General features: G+C 41.5%; 1 protein-coding gene across 1 annotated transcript; it reads left to right on the top strand.

Moving 5' to 3' along the window:
• Positions 1-20,215, top strand: BLMH (bleomycin hydrolase). The gene is made up of 12 exons (XM_032200970.1): positions 1-79; positions 757-954; positions 1,525-1,634; positions 2,254-2,395; positions 4,663-4,751; positions 6,045-6,137; positions 10,199-10,354; positions 10,817-10,975; positions 11,072-11,139; positions 11,533-11,650; positions 13,787-13,856; positions 19,278-20,215. Exons 1-12 carry the CDS (start codon positions 67-69, stop codon positions 19,427-19,429), a joined length of 1,368 nt encoding a protein of 455 aa, XP_032056861.1. The 5' UTR covers positions 1-66; the 3' UTR covers positions 19,430-20,215.
• The last annotated feature ends 3,410 nt before the right edge of the window (positions 20,216-23,625 follow it).

Genomic DNA, 23,625 nt, shown 5'->3' with positions numbered 1-23,625 from the left:
TTCCGCCCGGCCGCGCGACCCGCTGTGGGGCCCCGGCCGTGTGTGCGGCGCCCCCCGACCCGCGCCATGAACGCCCGCGGTGAGGGGCGGGGGGAGCCGTTACCGGGGCAACGGGGATGGGAGGGGGGCGGGGGGGTGGTTACCGGGGCAACGGGGCTGGGGGGTTTGGGGGGGGGGCGTTACCGGGGTAACGGGGTGAGGGGGGGGGATCTGGGAGGGAGGGGGAGCGGTTGCCATAGCAACGGGGAGGTGGGGGGGGGCTGAGGGGGTGGGTTCTGGGGTAAGGGGTCCTGAAGGGGGGGGCTGGGAGGAGGGGGGGGGGTGAGGGGGAGTCCCGGTGGGGGGGGTGGGGTCACTAAAGGGGGTCCTGGTGAGGAGGGGGGGCCCTATAGAGGGTCCTGGTGAAGGGGGGGGGGCCTTTAAGGGGGTCCCGGTGGTGCGGGGGTGGCCCTGGAAGGGTCCCGGTGAGGGGGGGGGCCCTGAAGGGAGTCCCGGTGAGGAGGGGGTGGCCCTGGAGGGGTCCCGGTGTGGGGGGGGTCCCTAAAGGGAGTCCCGGTGAGGGAGGGGGGGCCTTGAAGGGGGTTCCGGTGAAGAGGGGGGGGGCTCTGAAGGGGATCCTGGTAAAGGGGGGGCCCTGGGGGGAGTCCCGGTGAGGGGGGGGGGGGTCCTGAAGGGGGTCCCAGTGAAGGGCAGGCCCCGGGGGGGGTCCCTTGGGTCCCGGCCCCCCCCCGTTGACGGCCGCCCCCCGTCCCTCAGGGCTGAGCCCGGAGAAGGCCGCTGCCTTCAGCCGCCGGCTGCGGGCCGAGCCCCGCTTCCTGCTGGCCCAGAACGTGGCGACATGCAGCGACCCGCTGGAGGTGTGCCTGCAGCGCCAGGTGGTGCAGGACACCGTGCAGGTCTTCCAGCACGCCCTGCCCGCCGAGGGCAAGCCCGTCACCAACCAGAAAAACTCCGGTAAGCGGTGTTGGGGGGGGAACGGGGCTTGAGGTGGGAGGTGTTCCCGGGGGTGTAGAGCAAGGGGGGGGCTTCAGGGGTTGTTCCTGGTGTGCCCCGCTCTGAGGGACTTGGGGTGTTGGTGTGGGATCCTGAACAAAAAGCTGAGTGTTGTGGTCAGGCTTGTGCCTGCTGGGGATGGCTTGTAATAATTTGATACAAGGCAGTTAACTTGTAGCAGTACACTAGAAGGGTTTCCAGCCTTACCTGGCTTCTGTTGCCACCGTGTTCTGCTAACATCTGCTCAAAGGACTTCTGAGAGCTGAAACTGAATCCTCACAGCATCCTTGAGTCGGTAACTGCCTTCACACCTCCAATATTTGCCTTCTGTAAAGGATAAGAATGAAGCAGTTGAGACCCACCCGTGTGCTTCAAGATTCCTGAGCTGTCGTTACTCGGTATTTTACAGGGCCAGCCAGGACAGTGGGCCAAAGGTTTCAGAAGGGATGTTATCATGAATCTGGTGTTTGGAGACCTTGTGTGGATTTGAGTACAAGCATTCCGGTTTAATTCTTGTTCCTTTGATCTCAGGGAGATGTTGGATCTTCTCCTGTCTCAATGCAATGCGTCTTCCCTTCATGAAAAAGTACAACATTGAAGAGTTTGAATTCAGCCAGTCGTACCTCTTTTTCTGGGATAAGGTACGGTAGTACAGCTCACAGACTGCTAGCGCTGCATCTGCCATTGGTCTTAGTATTGGGATGGAATTTCTTCTAGGTTGGACTGTCTTAAATGGAAAACACGCGTGATAGGAAACACCAGAAGTTCCTTAAATGTATATTTTAAATTAAGATAGCACAAAGTGGGACTTCTAGATTGCAAAGGAAGCTGTAAAGATATTAATGGTCTGGAAAAGTAAAAAACACTCGAAAGAGACTTTGAGTATTCCCAAAGTTATTTGCAGGAGGCCCAGCAAGAAACATAACTGTAATTTTCTGTTGAGAGGTCTTTCAGTAGTGCTTGTGACCTGCTGATCTGGGAGCTGTGTCTTTGCTTTCTTCCCTAAGGGAAATTGAGAAAATCTAGTGCTGGTTTGGGCCAGGCCTCGTTACATAACTTCTCTTTCACGTTTCCTGTTTCCTCCACCCTCAAGCTCAGTACTCACTCACTTCTAAATACTTGGTCTGTAACAAGAATAAGCTTATACTGTGGGGAAAATGAGAGTGTTAGTGGATGTGCAGGCTTCCAAAGAAAGGACTCTATGGGAGTGTATTCATGCATACATCACACTTAGACATTTATCCTGTCTGTTCGTTCCAGGTCGAACGCTGTTACTACTATTTAAATGCCTTTGTGGAAACAGCTCAGAAAAAGGAGCCTGTAGAAGGAAGACTGGTACAGTTCCTGCTCTCTAACCCCACAAACGATGGTGGACAGTGGGATATGTTGGTTAACATTATAGGTAAGGGAATTGGTTGCTGGGAGCACTTCCTAAATTGTACACTGGTTTGGGAGATAAGGAGTGAAAACAATTTTGGATTGGTTCTGCAGTGTTTAAAACTAGGATCACCTAGGTCAAATAGTAGCTGGCACCACAGAAGACCTGAAACAGAGGTTTGTGTTTACTTTTCATTGTTACCTCTCAAAAACTGGCTTGAAATGTCTGTGATATAACGAAATCTGCAATGAAGTGCTTGTCTGTATAGTTACCTTAAAACACCTATGTTGTCATTCTTAGTTACCTGGCTGTATTTCTCATTCTCTCAAAACACATTCTTTTTAGCATCAAGTCTGCACACAGGCAGCTGTCAGTTTGCACTCAGTAAGAAACAGAATTGATGATCTGAACAAATGATAAAGCTGAAACGATGATAATCTTGGTTAGGGCCAATAGTTTACTGCCTTTTGCTTTCCTTAACTTTTGCCATCATTAAAGCAATACTCTGCTAAATATTCAACCAAGGAAAACTTCAGACACCTGCTTTAGATGCATGTACTCACTTCGGATTGCTTTGCCTAAACTGCCCTGGAACCAGGGTTTGAGCTGAGCTGTGATAATGTTGTTAGCCATGCGAAAACTACGTGGCTACCCATACGGACTGAGCAGGTCTATGCATTGTGAGGAGTAATAACATATCTCCAAATGTGAAGTTTATTTGGTCTTTTACTTTTCTGTGCCTGAAAGTTTAGTACTGTAGTCTCTCGGAGCATTCTGCTAATGTTTAATGGAAAACATTGCAGATTAGAATGAGGTCTGGAGAGTTGTGTAAGCTCTTCTGGACTTTGTTATTGATTTCCAGCTTTGCTTTCTTTAAGTTTCTAACATACCACATCAAAAAGCAGCTAACCAGTTTCCTAATAACACTTCCTTTCAGGTAATAATCACCTTCATGTTACTAACGTAGGAAAAAAGGATATGAACTTTCATAGACATGGGTTTTCTTGTCCCATCTCCTTAATACTCAGATAGGAAAAGGAAAAACTAGCAGCATAGCCTGGTGATTGATCTTTAAGATTACTGTACGCTCTCAGAGTAAGAAGAATCAGAGTGAGACCTGGAAGCTTGCTAAAAACAGCGCTGTTAGCCATTTTCTTTCTTAATCAATGATCTTTTTCATATTATCTTTTAAATATTATGCTTAAACATTTTCTGGGATCTTCATTTTTGCATATTGCTGCTGATAGAAGCTCAGAAAATCAGCAGAAGTAATTAGATAACCCAGATTGTTTACTAAAAGTGTTTCAGTCCCCTGTTATTTCAGTTATAATTTGACATGTTGCCTTTGTTTATATCCATATTTACAATTCAGTGTACCTGGTAAAGAAGAAACCTTGTTAGACCAGGGTGTGTCTACAAGGCAGAAGTAGAAGGGCTTTCAGAGTTGCAGCCTGAAGAAAGGTGATACAAAGATCAGTCAGAGGGAAATTATGTGGAATGTGGCAGTGCTGGTCTTACAAAGATCCAGTTTAGGTAGGATCATCCTTAGCAATAATTAAGGGGATGTTTAGTGTCTGAATTAGACTAGCATTTGCTTTCATTTGTATGGTGAAACATTGCGACACCTTGTAAAGCCACAAGCTAATAATGCAAGTTTAGAATCACAAAAGGAACTTGTTTATTTGAAGCCTGGAGGTTACTTTTTTCCCCATTCAGTCATTACAAGTACTCACAAATGTTTAAACAAACCGGAGAAAACTTCTGGATGCTGCTGTTATATCCAGAGCTTGCATGGTGTGATCCTTAGTACCATGATGTAGGAAATAACTGAGCTGTTACTGATGTTTTATAAATGTTCAGGAGGAAAGGAAACTGGGAAGTTAGTCACTTAACCTTAGATCAAATACATGGAATAATTCATAAGAGGCCCAGTCTTTCTGGAAGACATTTCTGGAAGCTAATTTTCAAGTAAGCTTTCTTCATGTTAAAAAAGATCTTAAAAACAAACAAACAAACCACTAGTTTAGAGCCTTTTAAAGTGTCAGATGAAATGATACGAGGCCACTCAGGGATTCCACCTCTTGGGACCTGGATGGAATGCAGATCGGAGGTCAGGATTCTGTCAAGGGAAGATGTAAACTTTGAGTACTCGTAACCTTTAAACGAGACTTTTCTCTTATAAAGTCTGCACAGAAAACTATGTAGTTTTTATGTGTGCATGAGCCGAAACACTAGTGTCTGTTGTGGCGAAAAGACAGTTGTTAACACATACCTGTATTGCTTTCTTTTAGAAAAGTATGGTGTGGTTCCCAAGAAATACTTCCCAGAGTCTCATACTACAGAGGCTACTAGAAGGATGAATGAAATCTTGAATCATAAGGTAAAATTGGTTTAGATCTTGCAATTAAAGAAGGAGAGGGGATGGGAATGACCCTGCTCCAGGTACTACAGCATTTTTTTTGAGCCAAGTGTCAAGTGCATCTCAGCAATTGTTTTTTTTTGTTTTGTTTGAAAGATAGCTTAAAATCATAGCAAGGGAATGAGATCAATCTTGAAATACAGAGCAGGAAACTGCGTTTATGGAAGATAGCCATTGGCAGGCCTCAGTAGCTTGAAAATGCACCGTAGTTTTAGTAGCAATTGCTCCCAATCCTCAAACCTCTGAAAAGTTGATTCTTGATTTGCGGCTGATTAAGTATATTTCTGGAGAGCTAGCACTTGGCATGTAGGTGATTCTCCTGCCCCCTCAGTGTTCACCTACCAGTATGCCTGTGTGTCTTAATATTGCTGCCAAATTGGGTGTTAAAGATCAAAAATATGTATTTTAGAAACACTAAATCTTAAAAATCAGCTTGCAGTATGGAGGTGTGCAGCTTTATCTGAAGGAAGGTGTAAACTTGTGCTCTGAACTACAAAAGTGAATTTATCTGGGAAGATGCTAGTGTAGGCTGTTAGATTAAATAGGCAATTTAATATTTTTTTTTTTTACATCAGGCTTTGATTCTTTTCCAGTTCATATGGTCTGTGCTCAGAGAAGATTGCCCTTTGAAGTACATATAAAAAATGTAAAATGTGTTGAAATGAGCTTAGACATAACAGTGGTGTTAATGTTATTCTTGTCTTGAACATTGCAAACCAGCTGGTCTTGAGGGAGCCCCCCTCACTGCTGCTCAGCCTTATGGATGGTGACAGTAATGGGAGGCATGTACTTTTCCTGCTGCAATTCTGCATGCAGTGGGGAAATGCTCCATTATTTTTATCAACCGAGAGATCAATTATGCATTAGAATTGCAAAATAAATTTTATAGTGTGGAGATGGTCTGTGCGTGAGTCACAGAGGTGGTAGTGCATATGGATGTTGCAGCATGAGTTATATTAGGGAATAGAGAAACCAAGCCTTAAGAAAAGCTAATGGCTGTAAGCTTCAAATCAGGAGTTGGAAAACAGCAATTGAGTCGCAAGTATTTGCGTTTTTTTGCTGATCTTTTACTTTCAAACAATTAGCTTGATTTTAAAGAATCGCTATCTGACAAGGCTTTCTGAAATGGATTTTCTCTTCATTTTGAAAACGTGTTAGAAAGAGTAAAATGGGTGCCTGTAACAACCAGATAAGTCCTGAAGACTGATGAGGCAGCACCTTTCATAATCTTAAAATGGCTTTCTCCTTAAACAGATGAGAGAGTACTGTTTGCGGCTGAGAAACATGGTGGCAAGTGGGACAATTAAGGAAGAACTTTGTGCTGCAATGGACACTATGATAGAAGAGGTAAATGTGATGCTAGTATTTTTGGAATGTATGGATGTTATGGAATATCCCTTTGGTTGGGTTAGGTCAGCTGCCTTGGCAATGTCCCCTCCCCATCACTTGCCCACCCCCAGCCTGCTGGCTCTTGGGGGCTTGGAAGGAGTCCTGATGCTGTGCCAGCACTATGCAGCAAGAGACACAACACTGGAGTGATACCAGTGCTGTCACAGCTATGAGTGCACTTCCAAACAAATATTCCAGAACTTAATTCAGATCTATGCATTTCTGTAAAAAAAAAAAAAAAAAAAAAAAAAAAGGTAGGGGGGGAAGAGGGGGCAGCATTTTGTATCTTAATGGAGATCAAAATAGTGACCTATCGAGCTTTTTTCAACTCGCCTCTTTCCTAGCGTTTATAACTGCACTCTGATGGTTTTGAGTGTAGATTCCTACAGCACGAGTGTTGTTGCAGAAATTGCCCACAAGAGAGCAGGAAAGAACAACAAAAGTCAGTGCTCTGCATTGTGGGAAAGATGTAAGCTGAAGGCCAGGCTGAATCCAGCTGTGATTTGATACTGGGGAGCAGCAGAGGAATGAACCACAGCATCTGGTTTTGGCTGTGTGAATTAACTCAAATCAATCAGTAAGTCTGTGGAAGTGGTGTTTGTGTAGCGGCTGGCCTTCCATCTGTTCACTGAATGTGGCAGTGGCACTTGTTCTTATTCTACAGTTCTTGTAATTGAGGTTTAAATAGCAAAAGTTAGTTTTAAAAGCTCAGGAGGGTGTGCTAGTTTGAATTTTTTTAGCCAGGTGCATCCATGTAAAGTTTTTTTCACTTGTTTCTCAAGCATAATGCAAAGCGACCCAGTGGTTTTAATGTCTGTCCTTCGATGTCTCAAGAAATCAAGTATCTTCATCATGTCTTTTTTTTTTTTTTTTTTTTCCTTCAACCAAATAAACACTGAGATTAGGCAGAACCTACTTGGGACATTTCTGCAAAGATTTAAGCAGTTTCATTAATATACAAGTATTGATTAATGTGTTCACTTGAAGACCTGTAGCTTTTATCTAATTAAAAAGGCAATTTGTAGATGTTCCTTGGGTTATGTTATTGAGACTAAAATATATTACGAAATGCATACCCAAAGATCAATAATAGTTCCTCTTTTTGAGCCTGCCCTTTAGTATGTTGCAAATCAGCAGCTAGTCCAAAAGTGAGTAATGTAACTTCTGTCCAAAGTGTGTGTTCAAAAGCCCTTGGAGAATTTTACAGCAAGCTATCAAGCTTCCCAGGGCTGGCAATGTTCTTTTTTTGAGGGCGATGACATACAGTTCACTGTAGAATGTCACTTTATTTGTTTAGAGCCTCTTGCCCTTTGATAAAGGATCCTGGAACTATCATTAGAGGCTCATTAAACTAGTTGTAATTTTTTTTTCTGAAAAAGGTTATGCTTAGTTCTCTGTGGTTAACAGAGCACTTCCTCTTGCAGTAGTAAAAGTGTTTTGCAACTTAAGTGGTTTTACTTAAAATAAACGCTGTATCTGGAATGTGCACTGCACCTGTGTCTTTTAGGAACACTTAGCTTGATAAATAAGAGACAGCTTTTCATGTTGTTACATGTAAGTGGCTGTTAATCTCTTTTCATAAGTGGCAAAACAATTTGCCTTTGTTCTGTGAAGTTTTATTTGCATATCAAGTCTTAGCTCACTTACGCTGGGAGGCGGTGCTCTAGCTAAAACAGGGCAGCTGCACTGGAATGTGAGATTAAATATTCACTCCAGAACTGTTTAAACATTTTCCTTATCAAACTAGAGCACAACAGGTCAGAAGTTGAAATCAGTGCAGTGCATGTGATCGACTTTCTTCCTTCACCGTTTTCCTTTGTAGGCTCTTATCAGGAGCGTCCTTTTCCTCTCCTTGCTCATTTTGTTTTTTAGCACAATCCACTACATCTTTGCCTTATCTTGGTTCCAGTCGTTGCCAGAGTGATACTAGTCACCTTTTAGTTTAAATGCCTCTCCTATGGGCATTGGTGGAGGAAGCTTTTTTGATAATAAGGGTTGGCCTATGAAGGGTGTGGTGGAAAAAACAATCAAGGGAGGTCATTCGCAGTTAACTGCCTCTGTTAACTTGAGACTTCTGTCTCCATCACTTTCCTTCCTCTGGCTGGAGCTTGCTTGCTTGTTTCTTTCCTTTCAGGCATTTTTCTTATTTGGCTTTCATAACCCCAAGTGGTGAGAGCTGAGGTTATCTGAGGCAATGTGGGTGTATCCACAGCAAATGCTACCTTTTGTGCAGGGTGCAACATAAAATATTTAGAGTAGTTTAGGGATTTAAATTTGCTGCTTAACATATTTATTGGTAAATAAAGGTGAGGTCCTCCAGTAAAAACATAAGCCCACACCTTAGTTTCAACCTGTAATTAATCTATTCATTTGTTTTCATTAAGCTGCTTGGAACAGCAACACCTTTATTTGCATCTTGTACACAGCCAAATAGTGAATGTTACTTAGCATGAGCAGTGCATGCATTTTGCCATGAGCACAAACAGCTTAAAACACAGGAACCCCATAGATCTCTCCAAACCTTTTTCTCTACTCATCTTCAGAACACAATGAAAAAGGGCGGAAAACCTATTAAGAATTGGGGTTATTCTTAGTGTGTGAAACTGCACACAACTCCTAATTTACAAGCACTTAATGAGCCAGCCCATAAGTGCTGTTAAAGCCTGAGTTGTTGTTTTTGAGTTTAAAAAAAAAAAAAAGTAAATCCCAGTTCTTTTTTTTTTTTTTTTTTTTTTTAAAAAAAAAAAAAAAAGTGTGTGTGGTTATGGAGGCTGTCTAACTTTGTTAATTAACAACTATTTCCTGTGGTACCTTGGGATCTTATAAATCAGCTCAGCTGGCTCTAGAAAGAGCAAGTCAGCCCTGGAAGAGTATTGTCTCCACTCCTGTGAAAGCTGGTGAGGGTGACATGAAGGCTGACAGCCTAGGATAGCTGGCACAAACCATAGGCATTGGATCCTAGTGCAGAAGGTGCAGTTTAGAATTGATTCCCCCTTCTCTTATTTTAAAACTGTTGGTTCTTTGCAAGGAAGTATTGTACTGAAGATATGGACGGGCAGAGCTGAAGTAAAGTAGTTTCAGCTGGAGTAAATCAGTTTAAAACTTGTTTAAATGATTGAATTCTTTCTGTCCCCATATATGCTGTGACAGATCCTGCTAAATATCCCTAAAGACAGTCATATGGTTACTGCCTACAAGATAGCACGTTTTATAAGCCCTGTGAGAAAATACAGTGTAGATTAAGTACTCTTTTATAGTCTGATTTATAGGGAGGTTGACTTAATCTTCAATTTCTTGTGGTAAAGAGAGTCAATAGAAAGCTGTCATCTGCAAAGGATGTCAGTCAGGGGACGTGGATCTTCAGTTAAATTACATAATCTGCCATCTTAACCCTAAATGGAGGCATTGTTAAATGTATTAAAACAGATGAGAAGATTATTCTAGGATTTTGGAAAGAGGCAAAGGCCCATCGCTAAAATCCAAATCATCATTACAGGGAAAAAGGGATTAGTATGGGAAACACTGGGATAGAATGTGTGTTTCACATAAAACTTGTGTTGGAAGATCTCATTTGTCTCTCTGTGTGGTGCAAATCACCTACTAAAACAGGTAATGCTGACTGTTAAAGCTTTTTATAATCAGATTGGCAATATTCCTCCTGTGCTGGAAAATTTTCTTGATATAGAAGCTTCAGGATTATTGAAAATATTGGAACAAGACTGGGCAGTATCTTGGCTTTTCCTTTTTGGCTGCTGCATTCCTAGAATAGCTTGGGATTCAGATGTTCAAGCTTCTGCTGGTTTCCTGTGGCATTTCAGATAGATTCTTCACTGTTGCAACATCTATTCTACAAAACTGTAAATGTGTGTACATTGATTCACATTCTTCCAAGGTGAACGTTAAGATTGCATTTCTCCGGTTGATTTTCATGTGGAGAACTCCATCAATGGCATTTTTGTGGTAGGAGGGGCAGACCTGCATGTTTTGGCAAGTTCACAGCTGTTTGCTTCTCTGACCAGGTGTTCAGAATAGTGAGTACTTGCCTGGGCAACCCTCCGGAGACCTTCTGCTGGGAGTTCCGGGATAAGGAGAAGAACTACCACAAGTATGGTCCTATGACACCAGTGGAATTCTACAACGAGCACGTGAAGCCGTACTTCAACATGGAGGACAAGGTTGGGGATGCAGAGAGGCAGTGGCTTCCAAAGACCTTCTTGCTTTTAAGCCTCCCCCAGCTTATTTTCCCCTGTTGCAAGTGTTCTGTCCACACTTGTAACTGCACTGTGTGGGATGGGTACAAGTCAGGTGGCCCTGTGTTTATGTCCCAATTTCCTGTTTGTGCTGTGCTCTTCAGTTAGTTGTGGCCTTGCATTGCACTTCAGTGATTTTTAATAATATGCAATGATCAAATCAGTCATCAAAGCTGTGAGACAGCCATTAGAGGAGAGGAATAACATGTAAAACTCCTGTGCTACAATTGGAAGTGTACTGGTAAAACTAAAAAAAATGAAACCAGTACTTCAGCCAAGCTGCTTCTCTGCTATGGGACAGACAGCTAGCTTGGACAAAAGCAATTGTCTGAAATCCACCCAGATTTTAAGTTGCACCTTAATTTATGATGTCTTGTTTGTTGGCAGATTTGTCTAGTGAATGATCCTCGACCTCAGAACCCATACAACAAGCTGTACACAGTGGAGTACCTGGGCAACATGGTAGGAGGGAGGAAAACACTCTATAACAACCAGCCTGTTGATGTCTTGAAAAAACTGGCTGCAGCATCTATTAAGGATGGCGAGGTTTGTTTGGCTTCTTTTCATGGATGACATGGTGTAACTCTTGTAACATAAAACTCATTGGGATATGGCCTAGACATGACTTCCTTCTATTTGTAGGCTGTGTGGTTTGGCTGTGATGTTGCAAAGCACTTCTATGGCAAGCTGGGAATCAATGACATGAATATGTAAGTAAAAAAAAATTAAAACAGAATGCCACTTTGGATACTTAGCTAGGACACAAAGCAAGCTTTGGCTGCTTAAACTAGTTTGTACATACACTTATGTAAACAAAAGTATTTGAGCAACAGAAATACTTTTTCACTTCTTAGCTAAAATCTTAATCGCTTGTAGCAAATCTTTAAAGGACTGTTACATATTTGTACCCATTTGATTGTCTAGTATCTGGTGAGAGAAACTCCTAAAGAGATGGGTCTTCTGCTTTTATTCTGACACTAATTGCAGAACTTGCAGGCCTGTGCCCTGGTTCCTAATACAGGGAAGTCTACTGATTTTCTGGTTTGTTAGTGAGAATCCTCCCTGCATCCTTTTTTGATACAGTGTATGTGGCTTTTTAACAGATTCAATCATGAGCTGGTGTTTGGCGTCTCTGTCAAGAACATGAACAAGGCAGAACGACTGATCTTTGGAGAATCAATGATGACCCATGCCATGGTCCTGACAGCTGTCTCGGAGAAGGTAGGGTCTCTGTCCTGAAACTGTGATGTTTGCACAGATGTATTTGAATATTCTGGCAGCCTGTTTATATGTTCTGTGCTCATTCACAGTGTATAAGCTGTTCTAGAGCTCAGCATGTGTGCTACAACACCTAGGTTGTCTGTTCTTACTGTTATTTGCCTTGTGTTCAGAACTAAATATTTAACCAGTACAAAAATTTTAGACAAGTAAGGGCTTTCTTTCCTTCTGCCCACAAACTTTTTGGAGGTGGGGAAAGGAAGTTAGATTTTCTGGTGTCCCAGAAATAGAAGCTATCTTAACTGGTTCTAAATGCAGATTCTGATGCACCTTGCTAAGCAAGGAATGAAGTACAACAGCAAGCATTTAACACCAAATTCCACTGCATGAGTTAGTCTGATTTACCTTTTTACAACATGATGTTTATGTTAAAATAGCTACTAGGAGGCACTTGGCAGCAATCTTAAACTTTTGCAACCTTGTGCAGTTGGGGAAAATGGTGTCCCAAGCAGCTTTATGGCAGATAGCAGGCTAAGGTGAATACACAGCTAAACCTGCTCCTGGCAGTACAACAAAGCACAGATGAAGTAAAAAGAACCATGCGAATATTTACACTGTAGGGTTATTTGCAGTTTTGATCTTTCCCGTTGTTTCCAGAAGTTGTCATTATTGGAGTTTCTCTGAAGTGGTCTCTTCCTGTCCAACATGACCTTGGCTTGAGAAATAACAGCTTGCATGTAACTTAAGTTTGCTTCAGCTCCAGCATTTGAGGGCTTCAGAGACTGCTGAGTCATAGGAATTTAAGTTGCTTTCTACAATTCAATATAAAGTTTTCTACTGTTCTGCATTTTGAGCTCTTAACACTTGTATTTTATGTACTAGATTGTGTTTTCATTGCTTTTCAGTTATGATATATTTCTAGTGTTCAAAACCTATTTATCTACTCGTGGCTGAAGGATGTGTTTGTACATCCCCAGTTATGGGCAGCACTTCCTTGGAGGCTATAGTTCACACTCTATATTTCAAACTTTGTACTTTTGCATGCATAAAAGTATAGTTGCATAAAATATCAGATATGACCTGATTTTCTTAGATACGTATCTAGAATGAAAAGATTTTTTAAGAAATTACTGTTCTTTGTTTGAAGGATAGTAATCTACTTTTATTTTGTTTCTACCTTGTTTGAACATGTTGTCTAATATTAAACCTGAGATTAATCTAAAGGAGCTTTGATAAATGGTTGTAAAAATGCAATACCTTGGATTTACTACTTCATAAAAAGGCTTTGAAGATTTAAAAAAAAAAAAAGTATTAAATTTTACAAGGTAAAAAATTGCAGATTAAATGCACTATTTGGTTAAATGTAATATATGTAAACAAGTTTATACCAGTTTCTGTCTGATAGCATCAAGAGTTGATTTGTGGTTTGTCTAGTAGCTCTTGAGCATCTAATTTTAAGGACATTCTTATATTTTTAAAGTGAGAATAGAAGCGATACAATAGCATTCACTCAAATATTAAGAGTGGATTTGTAGGATGTTTTCCAGGCTCTTGTTTCCTTGGTTCCTCAAGGGACACAGTTGTTTTTTTGTTTTTTTGTTTTTTTTTTTTTTATGAGAATCTTTTGAAACTACCAACAGCTTGCTTTGTGGCATAGCAAGCCTATGAATGTGCTTCTAGTGCTTTTATGTACTTGATAGATTTAAACTTGTTCTTAGTAATATTGTTCTAAAGCAGGCTGCAGTTGCTTTATTGCCTCTGTGCCTTTTCTGATTCATAGCTCAAGCAAGTGATGCGTTTATTTCAGAAGGCTCACAGGGCACTGATAGGTGATAGGGAAGGCTCCTTAAATTCTTTCAGCTAAGTCCAAACTTGAATTTAGGTCAGTTTGTTCTCTTTAAATATTCATTGCAGGTTGTCGTCTTGATCACACTTACTCATACTTCATGTAAAGAGATAGACACGTAGTTAAGAAAATGATTTCTGACCATTAGCAAGAAACCATTGTCTGAAACTCAGTGTCTGTAGCCTTTGGAGCGGAGCTCTTGTTTGCTTGTGCTAGATTTAGATTTGGAAGGGTTGGCTGCTATGAGCTCTCAGTCCTTCACCACTAATAGCCATCTTCTTGCTTTGTCACAGGATGGGCAAGAAGACTGCTTTGAAAAATGGCGAGTGGAAAACTCCTGGGGTGAAGATCGTGGGAATAAAGGTAAAATAATTTATAATCACAGGTTATCAAAGGTCAGCCAGCTTATTAGTATAAAGCTGCTTGTTTGTCTAAGCAGTGTATGCCAGTTTGCTCTTGATCACAAGAAAATTGCCAGGTATTATCACTGTGAAAAGAAAAGCAGTTTGTAGCGGTTTGCCAACGGTGGTAGGGAGAGAGCAGAACCTTTTCTCATAATCCTTTGCTACAGAACACATCTGAGAAGTCTGATAGTGTTGCTTTGAAAGCATGGTGGTACTTCTATTCTGAAATACCAAGAATTCTAGCAGGCATGTGAAACAATCTTTTAAAAAGGGGACAGCAAGTAAGAAATGATTTTCAGTACCAAATAAGATGGGATCACTTTAAAGAATTGCCTCAGTGTGCACTGTATAGAAATGCTTTTCCCTTCTAGTATGAAAGGGAAAATAAAGTCTTCACTGCAGTAGTTGTAAATGCACTAAAGTTTCTGGATAATATTCCAAAGTCATGTGAAACTTGAGTGTTTTAGATTTTAAAGCACTGCTTATCAATCACTGCAAGCTTTTACTTTTAATTTCCTTTAACCAAATCAGTATGGCCTGTTCCAGATGGCGATGTGAACAGTTGCACTGTGACTGTTCTAGCTCTAACATCTGTCTACAAGAAAATACTTCTGGTTGCCTTTCTACAGCCATGTAAAAACATGACCTGTGACGTCCTTGCAGTGTTCCTCTCTGGTATGACAAGCACTAGCAACCAAAAAAGCCACAGTTAACGTGCAGTTAGCTCATGGCAGGTTTCTGCATGAACTTGTTTTCCTGTTGATGACTGTCTTGGCCTGCCCTACAAATCCTTTACAAAGGATTTTTAAGCTCCGCAGGGCTGTAGCGGGGGAGATGAGCCAGCCTGGCATGGCACGTGGACAGGCATTGTGGGCAGAACAGTGAGTCACAGCAAGCAGTGGGTTAGGAGATAACTTCTAGTCACTTCCCTGCTCAGCAGGGGCACAACTTGAGCAATGCTGCTCTGCCTGGTCGAGTTGGGCAGCTCTGATCCTGCCTGGCCCTAGGTGAGTGGGGCCGGCAGTGTGAGAGTCTGCTTCCACTGAGGTCTGCAGTCTGTCAGCTCATCCTAAATGAGCGCAGCAGGACTTCTGTGACTTTTTTCTCATGAGAGAAGCTGGATATGCATGTAGTTGTGGCGTGGTGACCTCTCTGATGAGCATGCCAAGCCAGGCTTTGGTTTGTCCAAGGGCATAATACAGCAGTCACAGCTGACCGCATATTTCTGTTGCAGATTAATCCCAAATGTTGTGGATTTTCTTTTGGGAATAGACTATTTTGGGAAAACTTTGTTTTAGGATGTGGTCTACTTATACACTTTTGATATCTTATATGTGAGTAGTGAACTAAAATGGTATTCTTGGAATAGTGTCTTAATTTGTTGTGGCCCCTTGGTCTGGTGTAGTCTATATAGAGAATAAAATATAGAAATGCCTGGTTAGTTGTGCTCTTATTGTCGAACGCTTCATTTTGAGATGCTCTGGTTACTTGAATTGCAGTGATAGACTGCTAATGGTAGTGTTAGAAGAACACTTCCACAGAGGAAGTGTCGTGTGCAGTTTGCTTTACGACTGCTCAGCATGGATTTTTAGTACTCACAACTTTCTGAAGTTAATAGGTGTCTGTCAACATTTCTGGTTTTGCTTGTCATATATGTTCCTTAGTCAAGTTCAGAGCTGTTTTTTATTAGAGCTGGATAAAAACTGGGCTTAATTTCAGGATGTTGGCTATTGCTCCCAAACTGCAATGTAGTACCATGGAAACATTCAGGTTGGAAAAGGGCCTCTAAGATCATCTGGTCCAACCTTTAACCCAGTACTGACAAGTCCACCACTAAACCACGCTACTAGATTTTACATCTACGTGTTTCTTGAAGACCTCCAGGGATGGCGACTCAACTGCTTCCCTGGGCAGCCTGTTCCAATGCCACACAACCCTTTCAGTAAAGGAATTTCTAATTCCCAACCTAAACCTCCCTCTCTTCCAGTAGATAGATCGGACTAGGAGCTGTACCTGATGAGCTGTGATTGAACAGCTGCAGTTCTGTGCCAGTATTGCTGGGCTGGAGGAGCATCAGTGAATGTTCTGGAGGAGCTGCATAGGCTGTGATCTACAGCACCTACAAATGAAACAAGTGCAGTGTCTCAGACTTTGAGCTGTAAATAACACTAATCCATATACCTGGTTGTCCTTGAGCTTTACTTTGAATTTGTTTGCCAGCCTTGTAAACCCGAGCTACTACTTGGTTTGCAGCAACAATTCATCCTCATTAGACATTGTCTTTTTTTCCAATTACGGATTTACTTTTCAAGAATGAGTTCAATAATTCCTTGAGGGAAGCTAGTTGCTCTTTCCAAATGTAACTGGACTCCAGAGTGACTTGAATACACCCTGTCCACACTTTCTGTGCATGTGTTGCATGCACACCAGCTGTGTGAACTTCCTGGGTGAGTCACTGTCACTTATCTGTTTTGTTTGTCCCCCCACACACACTGGTAGAGACCACTGTCTCTGGAAAGTCTCGCTCACTGTCTATATTTTGTTTTGGTTAGGGAGTTGTCTTGAAAAGTGCCTTGGCGGAAAACCTTATCAGAACTAAGAAGCCTGACTTCTAGTTCAGACTGCTCTTTTCAGGGAGGTGAATCCCTTAATAATTTTAAGTATGGCTCAACAACTTACTGTTTAGCTAAAAGGAATTAGACATATCCTTGGGATTTCATTCTGAAACACCAGAAGAGGTGACAGGGTTTTTTCCCTCCACCTCCTGCCCTGCTTTTTCCCTCTCTTCAATGTCTAGTACTAGCTGGTGTGGGAGGATGAGCATTTGTTGTACTCTGTCCTGAGTCTCTTGCTATACCACTGAGTCAATCTGGCACTGAATTTTATCTTATGTTATCTGCTTTGTTAAGAAGGTGGGAAGCTGTGTTGGGCTAAGTCCAGTGCAGAGAACCAGTGTCCACATCAGTAAAGAAAAGGCCAAGAATGATGTTACACTTGGCACATCCCAGTTGAGGCCCTGTTGGGTGTGGGGGATACGGGCAAGCCCCAACTCTTACTGGATTATTGGACAGGATAATTGAGTACACCAGTACACCAGGGACTAGCTAGGCTTTGTCATTAAAAACATAGCACAAAACAAAAACACTTGGTAGGAAATGAGTGTTTCATACGGAGTCCCTTGTGTTTTGCTGTGAGCACAGTCTGAGGTGCCAGAGGATCCATGCTTCCCCGGCCTTGCATGGCACAGGACTGGAACGAGTGACTCTTGGTTTGGGTATTTGGGAGGAAGTTTCTTATATGCTCGGACTCAGCAGTGTGGGCAGAGCTGAATTCTTGTGGTAGTGCTTGTCCCGGAGAAAGGGAAGCCCTGGGAACTGCCTAGCATTGCCTTCTGCTAAATACACTGTAATTACATGCATCTCTGCTGTAAGAGTTTCTTGGAATCCAATCTGGTTTTCCTTAAGGAACGAACACAGCTGCTGACAAACATTGCTTGTTTTTTTTTTTGAGGTAAAAAAGTCACTTCCTAGTAAAATATTTCCTTTCTGTGTTTTACTGGCACTTTGTCAGCTATACAGCCAAGTTTAATTGTACTGCTTACTCTTTTGTTCTGAAGACACAGGACGGTATTCCTGAAGTTTGAACCCAGCTTATCCCATCAGATATCTATGCTAAAAACAAGCAGGAGGTCTTCAAAGAGGAACACTAAATCATGTTATCACAGCCACTTGATAGGGGTCCCTTTGTTTGTTTTGGCATGGAAGTGCTAGCAGGAGATGTACGACAAGAAAAGTCATCTTTTGAGTTCATCTTTTGACTTTTTGTCTCTTTGTTGCATACTTCTGCATGAAGACATTTTAAAGATTTAACTTTACACTCAGTCGTATTCATATACGAATATTATCCCATGAGTGCATTATGAGAGGCTCTAACTTGCGCTCCCCGTGGAGGCGTTAAGGTACGAGCACAAAGTGTCTTGTATGAGGTCTGTGAGGAACTTTGCAAGGGCTTTATTTTCAGGTTCCCAAATGCTAGGTTAGGTAATTAATCTCAGACCATACATCCTCAGCTGACCTCTCCCTACCCGGCAGCTTGCTACTTTGAGAACGCTGCATTTTAAGTTTTCCTTTGGGTAAGTTAGAAACGTGGACCAGCTTCATGCGCAGAGGAGCGTACTCCCAGTCAGGTGTTCTGTTCTGTTAAAGCAAGGTGCTGCTGCCTGTGAAGTCTGTCTCCTTGTAATGAAGAAATTGATAATGGCTTTCATTGTGACACCGAGCACAGGCCTTCTCAAAGAGCGACCTTACTTATTTGCATGTTCTGAAGTTCTGCTCGCCGTTTTCTTCTTGTTCAGACACTGCGATACTAATCAGCACTGTCAAGCTTTGAGATACAGGATGTCAGAAGCAGAGTTCATTATCCTCTCAGGGTGCAATTACTTGTTGGCTCTTGGGAGTGAGAGGTTTTTGTGTGTCCCAAGAACTCATATCCTGAAGAGAGAATAATCAAGGCAGCTCCCTTTTGGCAATGTTTCCAAAATGGCTTCTAGCTCGGATTACAATTGATAGGGTTTTTAATTTATGGGAATTATCTGATCTCTTGCTTTAGAAACAAGATGGTGTAGATAGATGCATTTATTGTCCATATTGGACATTTTCTTGTTTCATTTGATTGTGATGATACTGTATAAGGACACGAGGAACTTTATTACATAAAGCCTTCTCATCTCTTCTAAATGCTTTCTTTCTCCCTGCCGCTGTGTTTTCAGTTCACTTTGAATAGTTTGTTTCTAGTAGTAGCTTTCTGTAAAAACCTGTGATACTCAAAACATGGCTTTTTCCCCAGTTCAAATGCTGTTCACTGAAATTCTTGATAAGAATTACATTGAAGAAGATAACTGAGATTTAGTTCAGCCGAACTGATTTAGATGCCTTTGAAATTGAGGAGAGCAGATAGCAAAAGAAGGCAGCTGCAGGAATTGAAGCAGCAAAGTTTGGTTTAAGCAAGAAGTGGCATGGGTATCCATCTGGACAATTCCCCTTTTCTTACCAAAATCCTGAAAACTTTTAAAGCCAGAGAACCAGGTAGATTTATGTTCTGACTGTTTTTAAGGTATTCTAATTTATTAAAGTATTCCTAATGCCTATTTTAACAGATAAGCCAAACTGACAGTTATTCTTGAGCTTGTTTTTCCTAGTAAGTTTCTTGGTTTTTCAGTGCACATGAAATGCATCTACTTAGCCCACATGTTAAATTGTTTTTGAGAGAGACAGAAGTATGACTAGCTCCTGTTTGTAATGGATTATTAATGTCTGCAACTTGTGACTGCTTCACTATCTCAGTAATGCTTCTCTGTTGTAATGAATCTTTTCATCTCCAGGTTACCTGATCATGATGGACGACTGGTTTTCTGAGTACGTGTACGAAGTTGTGGTGGACAAGAAGCATGTACCAGAAGACATCTTGGCAGTGATGGAGCAGGAACCGATTGTTTTGCCAGCCTGGGACCCTATGGGGGCTTTAGCCAAGTGAACTACAGAAAATTTGTCTTCTAATGGTCAACCAGAAGTAGATGCAATAGAGAATCCGAGTGGTTGGAAGCCATAGCCAAATGATAATGTGACCAAGCACTCAGCATGGTCCATGTTCTTGAAATGTAAGTTAAGGATCTTTGGGAAATAGCGCTTTACTGATTTGTCTGAATTAAAGCTCTCAGACAGGCTACTTTGCAAAACTAAAAAGGGAAAAGGAAAAAACTCACTATGAAATATATTACAAGTGCTGTCAATGGCGGTTTGATTTTGTCTTAAATCTTAAATAAAAAAAAAAAAAAATCAGAATAGTAACTCAGTAGAATTGTTTTGACCAGTGTTTTCCCTAGACAAGATGGCCATAAAAGGCTATTCTTTAGAGTTAACAGCTAGGTGTTAGAACAAATACATCAAGATACTTATAAATTAACCATTTGTGGTCTGTCATATACCATAAGAATGCCCAAAATATTTTATACGTTCACATTTCTAATTTTTCTGCCAAGGGAAGAAGTTTTGAAGGGTACATACAATAGACACTGCTGAACCTTAGAAACGGTTTACCTAATTTACCCTTAGGAAGCTTTCTCTTTCAGCAGCACTGGGGGGGGGGAAATAACTTTGTTTCCAGTTTCATTTGTCTTTATTCTTCCATTATTGAGATGGGACTGGATAACCTCTATCAAGGCCCAGTGCTATGTCTGTGTGTACAGGAGCGCTATTTTTCAGTTATATTAGCAAGAACAACCATAAATGTTCACAGGTGGAGATAGTGTCATGCTCAACAGAAAAAAAAAAAATTGCTGCATTTTATTTGGATGTTTTCAAAAACAAGATGGTGCTATGAAGCTTTTAAATAAACACTTTCTTAAGTGACTGGTACAGCTCTGGTTTCTTTTTTGAGCCTCATGGAACTATTGAATGTGAAAGATCAGTGACCTACAAACAGACCTAAGCGAGCCAGAACGTGAACAGGAAAACATGTTGCTTTATATTCCTAGTAGTCACAGATGCTTATCTCACTGAACAAATAAAAAGTAAACACCATCTCACATGCTACAGACACTTGAATAGTTTGGTGATGAGCACAGTGCTAATACTGCGATTTAAATTGTGACAACACGGTGGGTTGTCTTTACGTACCCTGATAATTGTCCTGTTTTGTCCTGAGTTTAGTCATAAGCAACTAAAAGGGTAAATGAGGATATAGAACCACACCGCCAGCTACCATGGGTGGTAGATAAATATTGCTTAAGTCAAATGCAAGCAAACATGTTTGTTATGGCTGTGGTACTCTACAACTTAGTTTGACTCCTTCCATTTGGGCTACAGATGTAGACAGTTCTATGATTACGGAAGCAAATTATACATTTGTGTATCTAGTGTAAGATACATATGTATGTACACGTATATACGTACACTAAATGCCAAGCTAAAGGATGCCTGCATGTTGCTAAACTAAATACAGATGAGGGTTTAGCTAGGAGTCACCCAAGCTGATTAAACTTGCTGCAGTTAACATTCCTCGAATTGGGTGGGAGTGCTGGCTAGATGGAAAACAATTTGGTGTGGAACAGCAGCAGGGCAGTGTGTTATTCTGCTTGAATGATGCTGTTTAAGAATCTGTCCTCCACAGTATTTCCAGCAAAGGTAACAAAGCTGTTCTGGAGATGAAGACTCTGAAAGTATTTTGGGAGTGCCATGATGCTATAATTTGGTTTCCCTTCTAGAGTGGGAAGAGCGGAGGTTCTGGAAATGTGAGTGGTAAAAGGCTGGAAGAACCACGGTGTTGAGACAGAAAAGGGGAGATGTCACATTCTTTGAATTCATACATAGATAGGGAATTGTTTGTTACCACTGCTCATGATAAATGGATTAAAAAGTCATGGGTTTCAACTACAAGCGTCAATGAAATTAGGAAAAGCTTTCTAGTGATAAGAAATAGAAAGAAAAAAATGGATTGCCTGAGGATGTGATGCCTCCCTCTATTGTTGAAGATCTTCGGTGGAGGGTTACAGAAAAACATTTCAGAAATGACATTGATAGAGCTGACCCTTCCTTTTGGCACAGGGATGGGCAGGATGATCCTTTGAGGTCCCTTCTGCCCTTGTGGGTATGCGATGCACAATTTCTATCTCGTGCTTGCACCAAGGCAAATAAACAGCCCTGTACTTTATGCAGAACCCTGGTGGCTCTGAAACAAAGCCAAATCTCTGGGGAAGATGTATTATGCACAATATTTTCATTATGACTAATGCATGTGTTTTTTGGTGCTTTTTTCAGCCAAAAGGTCAGGATTTTAGTTTTTCAGAATCTTTCTGCTTGTGACATTACGCTAGTTCTATTCCCTCTATGCTTTCTACCAGAGGACTATAGCAGCCAAGGACAATTAACTTTTTCTCTGGAGTTTAACTGGCTAACATTTTTGTTGCCTGGGGCAGCTCTGATGATTGAGTTTGATAAATCAAGAACTGTTTCCAAGCCAGTTTTTGTTAATTTCAGTGTTTAAAAGTAGTGTCCGGTGTTGTGCTTATCTCTGGAGTACTTGCCCAGATATTTCCCAGTACAAATTTAACAACAGTATATTTTTTTCCTTTCCTTTAAGTAAGCACAGAAAATCCACATGGCTAAAACACAGAATAGGAAATGAAGCCAAACTGGCAGAAGCAGTTTTGCGTTTATGCCCAGCAATTTTATACATTCTTTAGGAGCGGGGAAAAAGAGGGGAAATACGTTTGTCAAAGCGAAAGCTGTGTTTCTGCTACAAGAACTCCAAGGGCAGTTGAACAAACAGTTCCAAGGTTCACGATAATGATTATCTGTAATTTAAGGCTGGCGCAACATCAGGTAGGATACTCTCTGTTTTGCTGCCTAGGTGATGATAATCCACAAAAACCAGTCCTGTGGCTTTCAAATCACTAGCTGCAGGTTCTTGCTATGCAGCTGTCTTTGTTATCCACAAGGCATGTTTGTATCTTACTAGCAAGTGAGCTTGCTTGTAAATTGTAGTTTGAAACAAATAAAATCAGTATGTATAAAGTGATGTTCCATTAACAGCTCCTGTTGATATCATATCCAGTTTAAGGTAGAAAAGTTTCTGAAAACGCCCTGGGTTTCACCTAGATTTGTAGTATTCTCGTGGGTATGGCTGCAAAGAATTAAAAACATCTAGAGTCTTCTAAGAGATGTTCTAAAGCAGAAGAAATTCTTCTTGCACAATAAAAGATAACAAAAATGACAAAGTAATTAGCTGTATCTGCCTCCTTTACTCTTTAGTTTTCACTTATTTCTGTGTTAGTGCCCAGGTCTAATGAACTTTGGGTACTGCTAGCTAGCTAGTACAACATCTTATTCGTTTTAAGTGTTAAAAATTCCAGAATGAAAGTTCCTTGCAGTGTGTTTGCATCCCCTTAACTTTCCTGGTGTAAAAGATGATAAAGAAATTGCACTTCAGTTGTTGCCTCAGAGAAGACACAATGGTTTACGGGATCATGCCACCCTTTTGTGCTGGCAGGGCGAAGGGGCTGTGATCAGCACCCTCAGCTGGGGGATCAAGAGTCAGGCCAGCTGAGTAGGCCATGGAGAGGCTGCGTGCTCTGTATGGAGGCTGAGAAAGGTGTGTGTGTGCTGTGCACCGCGGGATGGGGGGAACCTCGGCCTCTTAGCGTTGGAAGTTCAGAGCCTGGAGATGCTGGAAGGAGCTGAGTTGGCCCAGCACCCCTCCAGCACAGAGCAGTAGGGGAGCGTGTAAACAAGAAGCAGGCTGCTAGGCTCTGGTCCTCAGGAAACGCTCCAGAAAAGATCAAAAATTAAACTCTCTTCAACGCATGGAGTGGAAATCATTTGGGAATAAGCCCAGCTTGCTACAGGTGTAGTCTCTTGGCAAAGACAGCTCTATGCCTTACGAGCTCCAAACCCAGGTCACAAAAGTAAATAAATAAATAAAACTGATAAAAAGGTTATTAGGTTAGAATAAAAAAAAATGAAAAACAATTATTCATGTCTGTGTTTCTGTGCTGTTTGTTTAGTTTGAATCTTTTGCATGCTCTTAAGAAGACCTTTGGATTTTTGAGGAACCAGCCAACTAAGAGTTTCCTTTTCCAGTTTCTGTCAATAAAGCCATGGAGCTTTCATGTGACAACGCAAAGTTACTCAGACAGTTGGAAAATATTGACAGATAATGTTATACAAGTCCTC

Source organism: Aythya fuligula, chromosome 20, assembly GCF_009819795.1.
Source record: "Aythya fuligula isolate bAytFul2 chromosome 20, bAytFul2.pri, whole genome shotgun sequence".
NCBI lineage: Eukaryota > Metazoa > Chordata > Aves > Anseriformes > Anatidae > Aythya > Aythya fuligula.
This window is presented reverse-complemented; position numbering and strand designations above follow the sequence as displayed.

Coding starts and splice junctions, on each gene's coding strand:
- BLMH (XM_032200970.1), top strand. Junction 1,635..2,253: donor ACCTCTTTTTCTGGGATAAG/GTACGGTAGTAC, acceptor TGTTCGTTCCAG/GTCGAACGCTGTTACTACTA. Junction 6,138..10,198: donor TGGACACTATGATAGAAGAG/GTAAATGTGATG, acceptor TTCTCTGACCAG/GTGTTCAGAATAGTGAGTAC.